Source organism: Tasmannia lanceolata, unplaced genomic scaffold, assembly GCF_043159265.1.
Source record: "Tasmannia lanceolata isolate RefF3 unplaced genomic scaffold, GAP_Taslan_0.1 ptg000013l, whole genome shotgun sequence".
NCBI lineage: Eukaryota > Viridiplantae > Streptophyta > Magnoliopsida > Canellales > Winteraceae > Tasmannia > Tasmannia lanceolata.
The window spans coordinates 49,442,170-49,459,488 of NW_027518690.1; the positions used below are offsets into that span (position 1 = coordinate 49,442,170).

Here is a 17,319-nt window from a genome sequence, read left to right on the forward strand (position 1 = left end):
TGAGTGAGGGGGGTGTTAAAGTATAAATTAAATGATTAAATAACTCCGACTCTAACAGCTTAAGCTTTTGGATTAATTGGTAATTGTTTTTAAAACTTTTACGGGTTTGGGATTCATGGGTAAAAATCCTGTTTAGGAATAATAAATAATTAAATATCGTTTCCCTTTCTCAACGTAACAAGAAGACTTCTGAACAGACAATGATGGTAAGGTGCTGCATTATCTTGATTAAGGAACAAGAATAAAAACAATTAACCTTCGTGTCACCCTCGATCTAGCCGGGAAACGCAAGTCCAACTTATTGCAATGGTTACTACCTTGATCGGATGATCCCCCTTGATCTATATGGCCTACTTTAGAGTTCCTACAAGAGAAACTAAAGTGTAGTTTCCCTAGGCCTTATCTCCCTGATGAGAGGACACTCAAAGAGATCAACATAAAAAGTGATCAGGGTAAGCACAGTAGGTGGTGGTTCCCTAGACACCATCAGCTTAGTTGCCTATTCTACCTATCCAACTACCTAATCTAACACCCAAATAATCCAACAGCTAGATCTTATAAAATCTACATATCTTAACAGGGACATCTGTTCGGCCTGGGACCCGAACTATGTTGCCATTTGATGAAGGTTCAACATATTATGCATTTGTTCGGCCTGGGACCGGAACTATGTTGCCATTTGATGATGGTTCAATATATTATGCAAAAGGTTATTGTCCGCTTAATCTGTCTCAAACTGAAAAGCTTGTGGTGACTCTACTGAGGTTGTTCTCCATGGGGATAAAAATCTTTGGATAAGTTGTTCTTGTGATTGGTTATACTGCTTGGACAATTTATATATCCTGAAATTATCTTGCTCCTTCACTAATTTTTGTCAGGCTAATATTTCATACAAGAACGAGGGAAATGATTTCTGCGCTCATGTGTTTTGATAAACATCCGCTCTACTTGTCTGTCGTGTAGTATTTAAAGGGATGTCAGAGGATATTATGGTTCTCAAAAGGCTCTTGAAGCCCTTTAAATGCTACACGACAAACAAGTGAGCGCATATTTATCAAAACATTGGAGCGCTGAAATCATTTCCCAAGAACAAAGGTTGATGTACGTGAAAAGAATAAAATAAAACAAGCTTACTATAATTCCATAGAGAACATCTACCTATCTATCTATAATATATAATCTATCTATCTATCTATAATATATAATCTATCTATCTATAATATATACTAAAAATCTATCTATCCATCTATCTATAATATATACTAAGAAGCTTTCTTTCCATTGTCGTTTGCTTTCATTCCGATAATTTTTTCTGGAAAACCTTTTTTTTTATACCTCCATGGGTATGACCTAACACATTATATCCAAGCATAGCATGCGTGGGGCAACCATTTTACCCTTATCTGGTGGGCCCACTATTTTATACCCTAGGTGATGGCGTAAGGCCCAACATTTTATCATGCCTAGCATGGGTGGGGCCCACCACTTTACACCTCATGTTTTGATGTGGTAGGCCCACCATCTCCACCCATACTCATTTATAGGGTGAGCCCACCGTTTCTACCCAAACCATAGGTTGGAGCTCACCATGTTACCCATAATGTAATTGACGACGTGGGGTCCATCATATCTATACAAACCAATGCATTAGGGTGGAACCCAACATTTTACACCTAGTGTTTTAATGGTGTGGGTCCATCAGTTTACACCCTATGAATGAGCCCAGAATGCAAGTACCCATTAAACACGTTATGGGGTGATTGTGTTTGCCGTGTCTAATTTGCCCATCAAATGGGCCATTTGCGTGTTAGAACTTCCTCAGCGATTGCTTCAAAAGAAAGCGAGGAAAAAAAATACGTCATTTGTCGGTTTGACCATTGACTAGTCAACTTGCATCACTTTGGCCATTGGCGTAGTCGCGTAGACTCCGGGATAGAAAATATTACCATTTAATAGGATGATGATGTGGGGTAGAGGCATTCTACAGAATTAGACCTGGCAAAAGCGACCCGTGCCCGCGGGTCGACCCGACCCACCCGCAAATTTACAGGCACGAGTCTGAGTTTTAGTGACCCATCAAAACTAACCCGCGGGTGACCCAACCCGCAAAAACACGGGTCGGGTCGGGTCAACCCGCGGGCACTTGTATAAGGTCATAAGGATAATCTATTGGCCAGAAGATTTTTCGGATATAGTCTAATCAACTGCAAGGATCTCAACAGATGAATGAATCAGATCATACAAATAGGTGGGCCCCACTATACATTTTTTTTTCGCGTAGAAGAAAATACACCACCATTAATATGTGATCCACATGGTAGGTTGTCCCATCCCTTCCCTCCCAAACATGGCATCCGTAAAGTAAAGACTTTTCTATGGGGAAGGTTGGGTGAGAGCTACGAGACATCATAGATGAAGGGCCGAGATCATCCCATTGATTTGGCTAGACTTATGGTCGTTGTCCAGGCTCAACTTTCCACCGACAAATTTGACTAACCCGCGTGGGCTTCAATACTTTTGATTAAACTTAATACTTCTTCTCTCTCTCTCTCTCTCTCTCTATTATTTTCTCCATCTCTACTGAGTCTGAGACGTCTGGTTCGGATTTTCTTCTTTGGTAGAGTATGGCAGAAATCGCAAAAGTATTTGTATCCTCTGTTCTTGATGCACTGTCTGGCAATCTGAAGGAATCGGCATTACAAGAAATTAAATCAATATGGGGTTTTGAGGAGGAGCTTGAAAAGTTAGAGAGCACAGTGACACTTATTCAAGGCGTGGTTGAAGATGCTGAGGAGAAGCAAGTTAGTTCTAAGGCTGTTCGAAAATGGCTTGGAAAGCTCAAGAATATCGCTTATGATGCTGATGACTTATTGGATGATGTTGCGACCGAAGCACGACGATCTGCTTTGATGTGCGAAATTCACATAAGCAAGAGGCAGAAGATAGTCCACTCCATCTCCTCTTTTTTCAGTTCTAATAAGTAACAACCTACTTTTATACAAACGTGGCGCCATATCCCCCTCATCAAAATCCAGTGATAACATTTTTAAAAATAAACAACTGTTTGAATTTGCGGGTGACCCACGGGTTGACCCGGCCCACCCACGGGCCACGCGGGTCACCTAAATTCTGACCTGAAAAAATGCGGGTCATCTCCTGACCCGCACCCGCATCACCTACTGGTTGACCCGGCCCGACCCACCCGTTTGCCAGGTCTATACAGAATGTTAGGCCCTGACCTCATTGTATTATTGATCCTGACTGTTCATCTGGTAAGGTGGAAAGCCGCCTCAGAAGCTCCCAAGGAACTGTCCTAAGTCAAAAGTCTATCCCACATTTCACGGGACTTAAAGTCTTGATGAGAGAAAGAATCAAAGTTCACTAGTAAGAGAAGGCTCCGCCTTCGATCACCTGGCCTATAAGAAGGACGCTCTCTCAACCTTAATGAGAAGAGAAAACACCCCTTTTTCTTGTCTTCCTTTCTCTCCCACAGATATCACATTTACCTCTAATCATGGCACTCCAACTACAAATCCTCATCTCCCTACTGCTACTTGCACTCGTGGGACGCTCACACGCGGCCGGAATCGCCATCTACTGGGGCCAAAATGGAAACGAGGGAAGCTTAAAAGATACATGCGCGACGGGAAACTACAACTATGTGAACATAGCATTCCTCTCCTCATTCGGCAATGGGCAGACCCCAGTACTCAACCTCGCGGGCCACTGCAACCCATCGGCCGGTACTTGCACCGGCTTAAGCGATGAAATAAGATCGTGTCAAAGCACAGGCATTAAGGTTTTGCTCTCTCTCGGAGGTGGCTCAGGTAACTACTCCCTTTCCTCCACCAACGATGCTAGACAAGTCGCTGACTACCTGTGGAACAACTATCTCGGCGGCCAATCCTCTTCTCGCCCACTTGGCGTTGCTGTTCTTGATGGTATTGATTTTGACATCGCATCAGGGGGCAGCGAACACTGGGACGAGCTAGCCAACTTCCTCTCTAGTCATCAAGGTAATGTTCAAGTATAAATGATTAAATAAGACCAAACCCTAACAGCTTAATCTTAAATTGGCTGTTTCCCATGGTATCATAGCTATTGCCTCATAGTAGATCCTTGGTACAAAACCAACTACTCCTTGATATTAAAAATTCATGTGTATGGCAACCCAGTGTATGTACAATCCAAAAATGGGGTCACTTGTTCAACACACACGGAAGGGAGAGTAAAGTATAAATGATGAAATAACACCAACTCAAGCAGCTTGAGCTTTTAGAGTAATTTCGGTTGTTTCACATGGTATCAAAGTGCTAGCCTAGAAAATGAGGGGCCACACCTGAAGCGGTAGTATTGACGTATGAATGATTAAATAAATTTTGGAATGATTGGTTGTTTCACAGGTAATAAGGTGTATTTGGCAGCGGCTCCGCAGTGCCCATTTCCCGACGCACAGCTTGGAACGGCGATTAACACCGGACTCTTCGACTACGTTTGGGCTCAGTTCTACAACAACCCACTTTGCCAATACTCCTCTGGCAGTACTGCAAATCTTATAAACGCATGGAATCAGTGGACTGCTGTTCAGGCCGGTCAGATTTTCTTGGGTCTTCCTGCGTCTTCTGATATAGCCCCCGCTGGTGGCTTTATCCCAGCAGATATCCTCACCTCTCAAGTGCTTCCTGCCATCAAAGGTTCATCCAAGTATGGAGGGGTCATGCTCTGGTCTAAGTTCTATGACAATGGATATAGCTCCTCCATCAAGAGTTTGTCGGAGTGGGGCCCTCACATTTGGTTGTGTCGTCCACTTCAAACCAACAATCAATGTGATATTGAATGCTCGGTGACATGAAGACAATTTTTGGAAAATGAAAGGGGGACAAGTTTGATGGTGATGTATAAGAAAAGAAGAGAATGAATAAAACAAAGAGAAATGAATCTCTTGAGCGATATTCGGTGAAGCACGCACCGAATTTCAACTACTTTCACGGTGCATACGCCAAGCTCGGCAGTCGTTGTTGAATTCAGTGCCGATTTTGGTGACTTTCAGTGCGGAATTTCCGCATGTCGATTGCAAGCACAGTGCCCATCCTGCACCTATAAATAGGGCAGATGAAGAGGCAGAAAGACAGAACATCAGCAGAAGCTCAAGTGAAGTGCTCTGCAGAGGGTAAAGCCACAGGCACAGTAGTGCAGAGAGAGAGAGAGTTCTCAGGTAGCTGTGTAGTGAGAGCCAGTGTGAAATTTCAATGGTAGGCCCGAGTACTACTCTAATGGCAACTTATGAAGAGAGAAAATTATGTTCCTAACAAGTTTTAATCTTTTGAAAAACTCAAACCCAATTTGAAAATTAAGAGATCAACAATGAAATTTAAACACACAAGTTAAATCCTAAGTGCAATGCAAATGTAAAGCAAGAGATTAAGAGAGAGTGCACCCGAGATTTAAAGTGGTTCGGTCCTCCAAACGCGAGGCCTACTCCACTCCACCAACCAAACCCGTTGATGGCTTCACTATTTGATCTTCTTAACTCCGGCGAAGATCGGTGCCGATTACAATTTCAATTGCCTTTAACCTTGGTGGCAATCTTCACCACGAAGAGTGGGCTCCGCTTCTCCGAACACTCGCCCGAATACAATGTTCTTGATAAAGAAAGAAAGAACAAAAAAATCCCTCACAAGGGTTTGTAGAAGATGTACAAATTTGAGCCTAATGATCCAAATCCTAATTCTAGAGGATGAGAGGCATAAACAAGCTTGATTCACTCTTAGGATATTCCAATGGGTTTTTAGAGTGTTAGGATTAATAATTGGAAAGTTTGGAATGCCCATATATATAGAAAAAACCAAATATGACCGTTTGAGGGGCATAGTGGTAAATCTGGCGAACTTCCAAACGGCTATATTTCTTCCCGTTATAGTGTTCTCGGAGTTCCGAGAATTTCTCTCAGAGTTCCGGGAATGTAAACATAAGTTGGAAAAATGCTACTGGACTATTTCTAGGAGCTCCGAGAGCTCCGAGAATTCTCTCGGAGCTCCGAGAAGCCTAATTTCAGCAGATTTTCAATTATGTTTCTTTATTTATTTTGGCTTCCAACTCCACACCAAGTTGGGATTGTTATGAGGGTTCTAAAGTGTTGGAACACCACAAGGACAATCTCATAAACATTTAAGGTGTATGAGATTACATTATTTATGCCTCTAAACACCTACACTAGGATTGGATCTTATACATTCTAAATTGACTTCGATCTTCAATTGCGATTCTTCAAGTCTTCATGCATCTTGGATCTCCGATATCTCTGGCCTTCCGAATGTGGTCCAATGAGAGCTTCTTGGCCTCAATCCAAGCAATCTTGTCTTAGCATACTTATGATCAAACACATTAGTGATATAAAATCACTTGTGTATTGAAATCATCAAAATAAGATGGGAATGCCAAGGTGGGAACCTTTGGGCTTACACAGTGTGTGAGGGGGTACTAGCTACTCATAGCCATACACTGAAGGCACAAGTTTGTATATACTCTGTAAGAGACCCACCCTGCAGGTGATGTTGTAACCCATTATTTACTATAGTGGAAGTTTTCAAGTGGACTACGGTTCCATGATTTTTCCCTTCATTGCAGAGGGTTTTCCACGTAAAAATATCTAGTATTATTTGTCATTTATTTTTCCGCTTCCATATTTATTTTATCCCATTTAATTTTCACAGCTTTAACTCGGAAAAACTTTATCCGGGCCAGTAATTCTGCAACAATAACTTTTTTTCCCAACAAAGTGGTATCAGAGCCCTGGTTGCTCTAGATTATTTTTCTGTGCACAATTAAATGGAGGAGAGCTCAGGCAATATGATTAAATTGACCGCATCTAATTATGCGATCTAGAAGCCAAAGATAGAGGATCTTTTATACATTAAAGATCTGTGGAAGCGTATTACCATGGAAAACCGACAACCTCGACCGATGACAAATCGACAATGTCGACAGACGGCAAACTGGCGACCATGTCCGAAAGAGATTGGACAGTGCTTAGCCGGAAGTGTGATGCTTAGATCCGACAGTGGATCGACAAAAGCATTTTCCAAAATTTTGCCAATGAACACGATACTTACGTTCTTTAGTAGAAACTTGAGAAAATGTATGCAAGGACAACCGCCCAAAATAAAGCAAATCTGATGCGCAGACTTGTAAATTTGAAGTACAAGGATGGGACTAGCGTCTCGGAACACATGAGCGAGTTCCAAGGCATGGTGGATCAACTCAATTCTATAAAGATGACAATAGAAGACGAGTTGCAGGCGTTGCTCCTATTAAGCTCCTCGCCAAAGAGCTAGGACACACTAGTTGTCTCGGTCAACAACTCAGCACCTGACGGAATGCTGACCATGGATATGGTAAAAGACAGAATGCTAAATGAAGAATCCCGACAAAAAGACGAGGGATATAATCCTGAGTCAGAGGCACTTGTCACTGATAGACAAGAAAAGCAAAACCGGCGCGGGAGGAGCAAAAGTCGAAATTCCTACAGCCAAAACCAGCAAAGAGGATGTTCAAAGTCCAATTTCAGCTGAGACAAAAAGTGCCACCACTGTGGCAGCAGGGACACTTCATTAGAGAATGCAGAAAGTTCAAGGCGGAGCAATCCAAAGTTAATGAAGAAGGTAACAGAACAAATGATATCGCAATAGCCGCGGATGAAATTGTCATTGTTCGAGATGATGACTGTGTCAATCTCGCATGCCAGAGTTCCACCTGGGTAGTTGACACAGGTGCTTCCTTCCATGTCACTGCACGGGAGGATTTCTTCACATCTTATACAAGCGGCGACTTTGGCCTTGTAAGGATGGGAAATGAAGGTGCATCCAAAATAGTCGGCGTCGACAATATTTGTTTGGAAACTAAAATCGGATGCAAGCTATTTTTGAAGGACGTGAGGCAAGCTCTACGACGAAGGCTACAATAATTACTTTGGTGAAGGAAAATGGAAGCTCACCAAAGGTAATCTGGTGGTAGCCAAAGGAGTAAAAAGTAATACTCTCTACATCATAGAAGCAAAGCTATGTGGATGTGAAGTAAATGCAATGGCGAAAGAAGTGCTGACCGAGCTATGGCATAAGCAACTCAGCCACATGAGTGAGAAAGCGCTCAAGATTCTCGCCAGAAAAGAACTCTTGCCAGGAATGAAAGGAGCACCATTGCATACTTATGTTGACTGCATCATGGGAAAACAACACAGAGTTGCATTTCGAAGTTCTCCATCAACTAGAAAGGCTAATCTTCTAGATCTGATACATACTGATGTTTGCACTATGCAAAGTAGAACACTCGGAGGCGCTCTCTACTTTGTAACTTTTATTGACGATCACTCTAGGAAGTTGTGGACGTTTGCCTTAAAAACTAAAGATCAGTTTCACTTGAAGGTTGAAAGAGAAACTGGCAGACGATTGAAGTCTGTGCGTGCAGACAATGGAGATGAATACCGAGGACCAATCGAGGAGTATTGCAAAAATTTCGGAATCAGACTGGAAAAGTCAGTACCAAAGACACCACAGCACAACAGTGTCGCAGAGAGGATGAATAGAACCATTTGTGAGCGAATCAGATGTATGCTCTCAAATGCAAAACTGCCAAACTTCTTTTGGGGGAGGCAATGAGGACAGCAGTTGACTTGATCAACCTTTCTCCTTCAGTTCCACTTGACGGTGACGTACCAGAAGCTGTCTGGACAGGCAAGAATGTTTTCTATGGCCATCTGAAGGTGTTTGGATGCAGAGCAATTGTTCATATCCTGAGAGATGAAAGATCCAAGTTCGATGGAAAATCGAAGGAGTGTATCTTCCTGAGTTATACCCATGAAGAGTTTTGCTACAGACTCTGGGATCTTATCAGCAAAAGGATCATTAGAAGTAGAGATGTGATATTTCTTGAAGATCAGACAATCGAAGACTTTGAGAAACACGAGGAGCCGCAATCATCAGATGAACAACCAATTAATCTGGAACTAGTCTCCCAACCCACAGATTCGGATGACGGGGGAGCTATATCAGATACTGATGGTGATAATACTCCACCAGATGGCGGTTCGGCATCAGAACCGGTTGCAGAACAGGTCCCACCAAAACCTCAGTTAAAGAGATCTACCAGAGTGCGACAGCCAGTCGCAGATATTCTCCAAATGAGTATGTGATGCTCACTGACGGGGGAGAACCGGAGACTATCCGGAAGCAGTGTTTGACGATCACAAGGAGGAGTGGTTAAAAGCCATGCAAGAAGAGATAAAATCCTTGCATGAAACCACACATATGATCTAGTCAAACTACCGCAAGGTAGAAAAGCTCTCAAGAATAAATGGGTGTTCAGACTGAAAACTGAAGAAGCTAGCTCACAACCACGATACAAAGCAAGGCTGGTTGTGAAGGGATTCAGGCAGAAGAAAGGCATTGATTTTGAGGAGATATTCTCACCCGTGGTAAAAATGTCTTCTATCCAAGCTGTTCTTGGCTTGGCAGCCAGCTTGAATTTGGAGGTCGAACAACTTGACGTAAAAACAGCCTTTTTACATGGTGATCTTAATGGGGAGATTTACATGGAGCAGTCTAAAGGTTTCAAAACCAAAGGAAAAGAGCATATTGTGTGTAGACTAAAGAAGAGTCTATACGGGCTCAAGCAAGCACCAAGACAGTGGTACAAGAAGTTTGACTCATTCATGGAGAAGCACGGCTATAACAAAACCACTACAGATCACTATGTGTTTGTCAAGAAATTTTCAGACGGTGATTTCATTATCATCTTGCTCGATGTTGATGACATGCTAATTGTTGGCCATGATACCGGCAAAATTAGCAAGCTGAAGGAGTTGAGCAAGTCCTTTGCCATGAAAGACTTAGGACCGGCGAAGCAGATTCTTGGGATGAGGATATCCCGAGACAGATAGAACCACAAAATCTGGCTATCTCAAGAACGGTATGTTGAAAAAGTTCTCGAAAGGTTCAACATGAGCAAAGCTAAATCAGTTTGTTCTCCACTTGCAAGTCACTTTAAGCTCAGTGTGAAACAGTGTCCTTGAAGTGAGACAGAAAAGTCAGAAATGGATAAAGTGCCCTATGCATCGGCAGCCGGCAGTTTAATGTATGCTATGGTATGCACACGACTTGACATTGCTCATGATGTTGGAGTTGTTAGCAGGTTCCTCTCAAATCCTGGTATGGAACACTGGGCAGCACTCAAATGGATACTCAGGTATCTTAGAGATATGTCCAGCACTCAGTTATGTTTCGGTAATGGTAAACCTGTATTACAAAGTGTTACAGATGCAGATATGGCTGGTGATGTGGATACGAGAAAGTCTACATCAGGGTACCTATTAACCTTTGCAGTGGGAGCTGTATCATGACAGTCCCGACTACAAAAATTTGTTGCATTATCCACCACAGAAGCAGAATATATTGGTATAACAGAAGCATGTAAGAAAGTCCTATGGATGAAGAAGTTCCTACAAGAATTGGGCCAGAAGCAAGAGAAGTATGTTCTATACTGTGATAGTCAGAGTGCAATCCATCTCAGCAAAAATTCAGCTTTCCACTCCAAATCCAAACACATCGATGTAAGGTATCATTGGATACGCGATGTGTTGGAAGAGAAGCTATTACAGCTTGAGAAAATCCACACCGATAACAATGGCTCTGACATGATGACAAAGACCCTACCAAGAGAAAAGCTGCAAGCTTGCAGAAAATAAGCAGGCTTGACGACCCCCCCAAATTGGTCGTAAGGGGGAGATTTGTTGGAGTGGGGCCCTCCCATTTGGTGGTGTCGCCCACTTCAAACCAACATTCAATGTAATATTGAATGCTTGGTGAAATGAACAAAATTTTTGGAAAATGAAAGGGGGACAAGTTTGATGGTGATGTATAAGAAAAGAAGAGAATGAATAAAATAAAGAGAAATAAATCTCTTGAGTGAAATTCGGTGAAGCACGCACCGAATTTCAACTACTTTTGCGGTGCATATGCCAAGAAATCGAAGCACGTGCCGAATTTCAGCTACTTTTGCGGTGCATACGCCAAGGTCGGCAGTCGTTGTCGAATTCAGTGCCGATTTTGGTGACTTTCAGTGCGAAATTTCCGCACGTCGATTGCAAGCACAGTGCCCATCCTGCACCTATAAATAGGGCAGATGAAGAAGTAGAAAGACAGAACATCAACAGAAGCACAAGTGAAGTGCTCTGCAGAGAGTAAAGCCACTGGCACGAGAGAGAGAGAGAGAGAGAGAGAGAGAGAGAGAGAGAGAGAGAGAGGGTTCTCAGGTAGCTGTGTAGTGAGAGCCAGTGTGTGAGGGGGTACTAGCTACTCATAGTCATACACTGAAGGCACAAGTTTGTATGCACTCTGTAAGAGACCCACCCTGCAGGTAATGTTGTAACCCATTATTTACTATAGTGGAAGTTTTCAAGTGGACTATGGTCCCGTGGTTTTTCCCTTTATTCCGGAGGATTTTCCACGTAAAAATATCTAGTATTATTTGTCATTTATTTTTCCACTTCCATATTTATTTTATCCCATATAATTTTTACAGCTTTAACTCAGGAAAACTTTATCCGGGCCAGTAATTCCGCAACAGTAACTTTTTTTTTTTCAACAGAGTTCTGTTTAAAATTTGAATTTCCTTTAACTTTTGTCATGAAATAAATTTTGGGGCATCATTCCCCAACCAAATCATACCATATAATATCATAAATAAAGGAATAAATTTAGACTTCTTTCTCTTTTTTCATTAATAGCCTTCCCCTGCACATGAAGTCGATGATTTCTTTTTTCCTTTGCTGTTAATTTCATGATGGTAACTCAAAGAAACATGTATGACTGTGGAAACACCCACCGCGTGAGAGGCGTGATTCATTATTATTTCTTTTCCTTCTTTTGAAAAATAAGCAAATTCAAAATCCAGATGAGATTTCGGAAATTCAGTCTTCGGACTTAGCGAGTTTATAAGGTCCAAATGGCGCAATATTCTGGACCAAGAGTCTTAATCGAGGCGACAAATTTCATCGAGGCACCAAATTGGTGCTTGGATGCAATTTGGGGCTTGTAAGATTACCTTTTTTTTTAACTCAAATTACAGGTTTAAAAGGGGAGATTATATATTCGTTTCTTTTTTCTTTTCTTTTTTACTTGGGAGAGCCCCTCTAGGGTAACAGAGTATTCATAAATACACGAGATGGGGCTGTCCCAACTGAAGAAAAGGGCAAATATATCACTACCCTTTAAAAGGGCCCAACTTACAATTTGGGTATGAAACGTCTACCCAAAAGGTTACTTTTAGGATCAATGGTAAAAGGAAATTTTTGGTCCAACTGGGGTGCATTATGGGGGTATGTGCGTCTAGTCGAGACCGTTAGTCTTGTGGAGGCAACCTACATAGTCGGTCCCATTCAAATGATAATCCCATGTGTAAGAGAAAAGACTGCAAAAATTAATGGTTTATTTTTCCTTGGGCGAACCCTAAAGGAAGCTCTGTTTGGTTGCCGGGTTTTTTTTGTTTCCGGGAGTTATGTGGGAGAAAAAAATACCATGGGAGATAGGTGGGAAAAAAAAGAGTCCTGGAAGTATCCTGGTAAAATAAAAATCCCATGTTTGGTTATGTGGGAGAAAAAAATACCCTGGGAGATATGGTGGGAGAAAAAAAAACCTTTGTTTGGTTGCTTGAACTGTTGGGTAGAAAAAAATTCTTCTCAAGCTTATTTTTGGTTCTTGAGTTTATTTTGGTTCCTGGGGTTATCTTGGGATGGGATGAAAAGGCAATCATTACAAAAGTGGGATTAAAAAATTCACCCCACAAGTAATCATTACAAGAGTGGGATTAAAATAAACCTAGTGCTAAAAGGCAACCAAACATGGGATGGGACCAAAATTTAACTTACTCTGATAAGTTATAGGTAGACCTGGCAAAAGCAACCCATGCCCGCAGGTCGACCCTACCCACCTGCAAATTTGCGGGCACGGGTCGGAGTTTTAGTGACCCGTGGGTCACCCAACCCGCAAAAACATGGGTCGGGTCAGGTCGGTGCATTATGGGGTATGTGCGTCTAGTCGAGACCGTTAATCTTGTGGAGGCAACCTACATGGTCGGTCCCATTCAAATGGTAATCCCATGTGTAAGAGAAAAGACTACAAAAATTAATGGTTTATTTTTCCTTGGGGGAACCCTAAAGAGTCTAGGAACTCAAATTTTAGATATTTTACTCTGATAAGATATAGGTTGATGAGGAAATCAAATTTTACACCAATTTATTTTTTATTCATAGGAATTTTTGTACCTCCAGATATTTTTTTTAGGAGGTAATTGCTTTTGTCTCTGTTCGCGAGGTGGCTGGTCTGATGTGCAACAGACCAGCCGCGAAATGCCTTCTACGATGGACACTAGCAAATCCCTTTTTAAGATATCAATAAAGAAACCAGACTCTTCCATTCTCAACAGTCACGCAAATATTTAGATAATTGGGGTTTTTGTAAAAGAAGTCTTCTACTTTGCTTTATTTGCAAAGAGAATTTTCTACATTGAGAATTTGCAAATAGAGTCATCATGTTTGAGCAAAGCTTGCAAATCATGCCATCAATTTTTGACCAAAATACTGTTAGATTTTTGTTGACCCGTTGAAAAGACCAAAATCTCCTTATATGTTAAAAGGCTAAAATTAAAAAGACCAAAATACATCTTATAGTCAAAGATCAAGTTTGAATCAAGGGTGTGGGAATATCATTTTTACATGTACTAGCATTCTTATGCATGGGTGTCAAAAAGTGGGCCCACCCCAGCAAAACAAAACACGACGCATAAAGTTGTGGGGCCCACCATATACAGGGCTCTTCTGTGGAACCTACCACATCAAAGCATGAGGCAAAATGGTGGGCCTCACTGGATGCATGGATTTGAATTGGGTTAGTGGGACCCACCTATCGAATCATATCACTGAGGTTCATAGGTATTCTGGTCCTTTTACTATGTCTTTTTATATAAGAGGAAATTTTGATCTTTTACAAGTAAAAAAAATATGGGCATTTTGGTCACAAATTGATGGCATGACCTGATTTGCAAAATTCACTCAAAGGTGGTGACTCTATTTGCAAATTGTGAAACTACATGCAAGACTGTCCGTGCAGATAAAGCAAAGTAGACGACTTCTTTTGCAAGATATTTTATACGGTGTAAGGCCTTACAACAATACAGTAAGGGTACCGCCCTTGATATTTGATCCAACGGCAGCTCACTTTTTGAGCAGCTGTTGTTGGATCATATGTCAAGGGTGGCATTTCCACCGTACAAAGGCCTTATTAATTGTTGTAAGTAGGGGTGCAAGTTTGACCGTGTCAGCCCTGACCCGCCCTGAGCCCGAACAAGGTCAGGGCTAGATTTTGGGTTCTGGGTTAATGCCTCAGGTACCCTGACCCGGCCCGACCCTAAGTTTTCTATTATAGAATTGAACCATCTATGCATGTCTCTTTTGCTAATGTTTTCTATTATCTTGGATTGATGTTTCTTTAGATTATTATTATTAATTGTCTCTGTTGCCCGTCATGTTGTTGAATTCATAGTCTTATTTTGTTCCCTTTCTCTGTTTATTGATCATTTTGTTCTATATGATAAGTGGTTGCTTTATTTTTGGCACTCTTAACAGGTATTTGCACTAGGGTCAATTAGGGCCGGGCCGGCCCAGCCCTGCCCAATCAGGGCCAATCAGGGCGGGCCAGGGCCAGCACTGAGCCCTGTAGGGCGGGCCATGGGTTAAGTTTTTTCGGCCCTGACTCAGGGTCAGGGCAGGCGGGTCAGGGCCGAGATAATGGGATCCAGGGTTGGGCTAGGGTTTTGAAAAACCCGACCGTGTTGCAGCCCTAGTTGTAAGGCCTTACACCATATAATTTCTCCTTTTGCAAAAAACCCCTAAAGTGGATTTTTTCTCCCTCTCAATTCTCTTCGTCTTCCACCCTTCTTGTCCCTATCCCACCACTAGATAAACCAATATTCCATGGAAAAATTTTTCATGGCAGCCAAACATGGCCTAAGTGTCTCACCCAAAATCAGCCCATTCTCTTTCCGTAAATGGCTGAATCTTAATTAAGTTAGTCCGGGTAAAAGAAAATTCTTAATTTATAACTGTATAAAGATGTCAAATTTATTTGTTTAATCATCTAATGACAATAAAAAAGCTAGGATCGTCAGATATTTTTCCTTGGCAATGAAACATCCACCGACCATAAAAAAAACCTCATACTCCGAAGTGCCACGTGTATTACATCTGAGCCATTGACAAGGAGAAGAGAAAAAAGTGTTCATATATGGTTAGAAATAAAAAAACATAAAACAACCATGAGAATTGGTGTTGGTCACTCTCCATCAACTGCTCCTGTTGTCTTCGATCACACATACAATAAGCAACTAACCACTCTCATGTCCTACGTACAATTTGATTGTAACTTAGCTTAAGACATAACAAAACCCACGAATATTTTAATACTTGCGAACCCTTATATAACGAGAAGAAACATTGGTTTTGATCTAAACAAAAACTCACTGAGCCAGTGAGCCCCAAAGTCATCAACCTAAGAACAATGAAAGGAGTTGCAGAAAAAACATTTTGCATTCTTCTCTTCTTCCTCCTAATTCATAGCAGTTTTGCTCGTAAGAAAATCCTGACAAAGCAGAGTACCCCATGCAAGAGACTAGTTCTCTACTACCATGACATAATATACAACGGTAGGAACACAGAAAATGCCACCTCTACCATAGCTGCAAATTCGAACATTCTCGGAAATTTTAACTTTGGAAAGTTAGTAGTTTTTGATGATCCCATGACCATAGATCAGAACTATCTCTCGGCTCCTGTTGCGCGTGCCCAAGGCTTTTATTTCTATGACATGAAAACAACCTACAATGCATGGTTCGCTTACTCACTTGTTTTCAACTCTACTCAGTATAAGGGGACTTTGAACCTTATGGGAGCAGATATGATGGATGAGGAGACTAGGGATATTTCAGTGGTTGGTGGCACAGGAGATTTCTTCATGGCTAGAGGGATAGCCACGTTTCGGACCGATACGTTTCAAGGGGCTGATTATTTTCGTCTTGAGATGGATATTAAGTTGTTTGAATGCTATTAGAGAACTGCTCTTCATGCAAGTCTGTTAGCATAAAATGCATGTTATTGTGATTGTTTTTTAAGTTAATATCAGAGTGTGTTTGACGTAGATAATAAGATGTATAGCAATTTGGGTTAAGCTAAGGTAATGAAAAGCCTTGCATGTCTGTTTTCATTAATTAAATTAAGTGCTTGTAAATAGGGCTTGGGCTAGTCACTATTGCCAATATTGTGGGTTAGTTTGTGAGTGTGAGATTTATATCATGTTTTATCTTATGATTGTAATGGGTTTATTTTTTTATTTTTTTGAAATGGCGATTTGTATAAAATGAAAAGGGAGCACCCGAGAAGGGGCAACCCAGAGAACAAAAACAAGAAAGATACAGGAAATGAGGAGAAAAAACAACAAAAATTACAATATTATACTACAGGGGAAGATGATCGAACCAGAGAATACTCTCCCTCCCAACACCCTACTTGGCTAACACATCCGCCTTTTCGTTTGCTGACCTCCAAACGTGTTTAAAGACAATAGCCGAAGCCGCAGTGGGTTTATTTATGCCCATTTCTAGCTTTCTTTATATTTTTAATATTTTTGGTAATTAAGGGTCCTTCCAAACCCCAAATAATTGCCTATAAAAAAATCAGAAGAAAATAATTTGTGTTCAATTAATCTAATTGGATATTTTAGTCTCCTAGCTAGGTTGCAAGCTTGTGTACAAATTGTGCCCAAAATCCGATTAGAATTCAAGCAGAAGAGCCTAAAGAAGGGTTCAGTCATTAGAAAATACTGATCTGCAGCTAAAAGATCTTTTGTATCTACAGTCGGAGTTTAAACCGTCTTTATTGTAGAATTTCATGCTTGCACATTGATCAGACTACGGTCGATGAGATGAACGGTCAGTATCAAAGAAAGGGGTGAGGCCTGCTATGTTATTGACTCTTTATCTCATCTTCTATATCCTTAACCATGTTACAGATGAAAGAAGACTTTTCCAGTAACAGCTAGCAGATGGATCATGCTAGGGTAGTTTAATTTCAGTAATTACATATATTCATTAAAAAATACTAATAGACGCTGATGCTGTTGGAATTTTATAAGGGATTTGCTAGCGACCACTCAGCTCACTTTTCAGCAGATTTTGTCTTATTCATTTAATTCAGCTGAGGTGGCTGCTCTCTCATGC

The 17,319-nt window shown here is 41.3% G+C and overlaps 3 protein-coding genes across 3 annotated transcripts; all 3 read left to right on the plus strand.

Annotated features, from left to right (window-relative positions):
• The first annotated feature begins 2,567 nt into the window (after nucleotides 1–2,567).
• Nucleotides 2,568–5,645, plus strand: LOC143890446 (acidic endochitinase-like). The gene is made up of 2 exons (XM_077395135.1): nucleotides 2,568–4,016; nucleotides 4,404–5,645. The coding sequence occupies exons 1-2, from the start codon at nucleotides 3,515–3,517 to the stop codon at nucleotides 4,850–4,852; spliced, it is 951 nt and encodes a 316-aa protein (XP_077251250.1). The 5' UTR covers nucleotides 2,568–3,514; the 3' UTR covers nucleotides 4,853–5,645.
• LOC143891352 (putative disease resistance protein RGA3) lies at nucleotides 2,625–2,984 on the plus strand. Its single transcript, XM_077395941.1, has one exon. The coding sequence runs from the start codon at nucleotides 2,625–2,627 to the stop codon at nucleotides 2,982–2,984; it is 360 nt and encodes a 119-aa protein (XP_077252056.1).
• Nucleotides 5,646–10,411: 4,766 nt separating the features above from the next.
• On the plus strand, nucleotides 10,412–16,493 carry LOC143890449 (dirigent protein 5-like). The gene is made up of 2 exons (XM_077395137.1): nucleotides 10,412–11,409; nucleotides 14,675–16,493. The coding sequence occupies exon 2, from the start codon at nucleotides 15,606–15,608 to the stop codon at nucleotides 16,152–16,154; it is 549 nt and encodes a 182-aa protein (XP_077251252.1). The 5' UTR covers nucleotides 10,412–11,409; nucleotides 14,675–15,605; the 3' UTR covers nucleotides 16,155–16,493.
• Nucleotides 16,494–17,319: the final 826 nt, after the last annotated feature.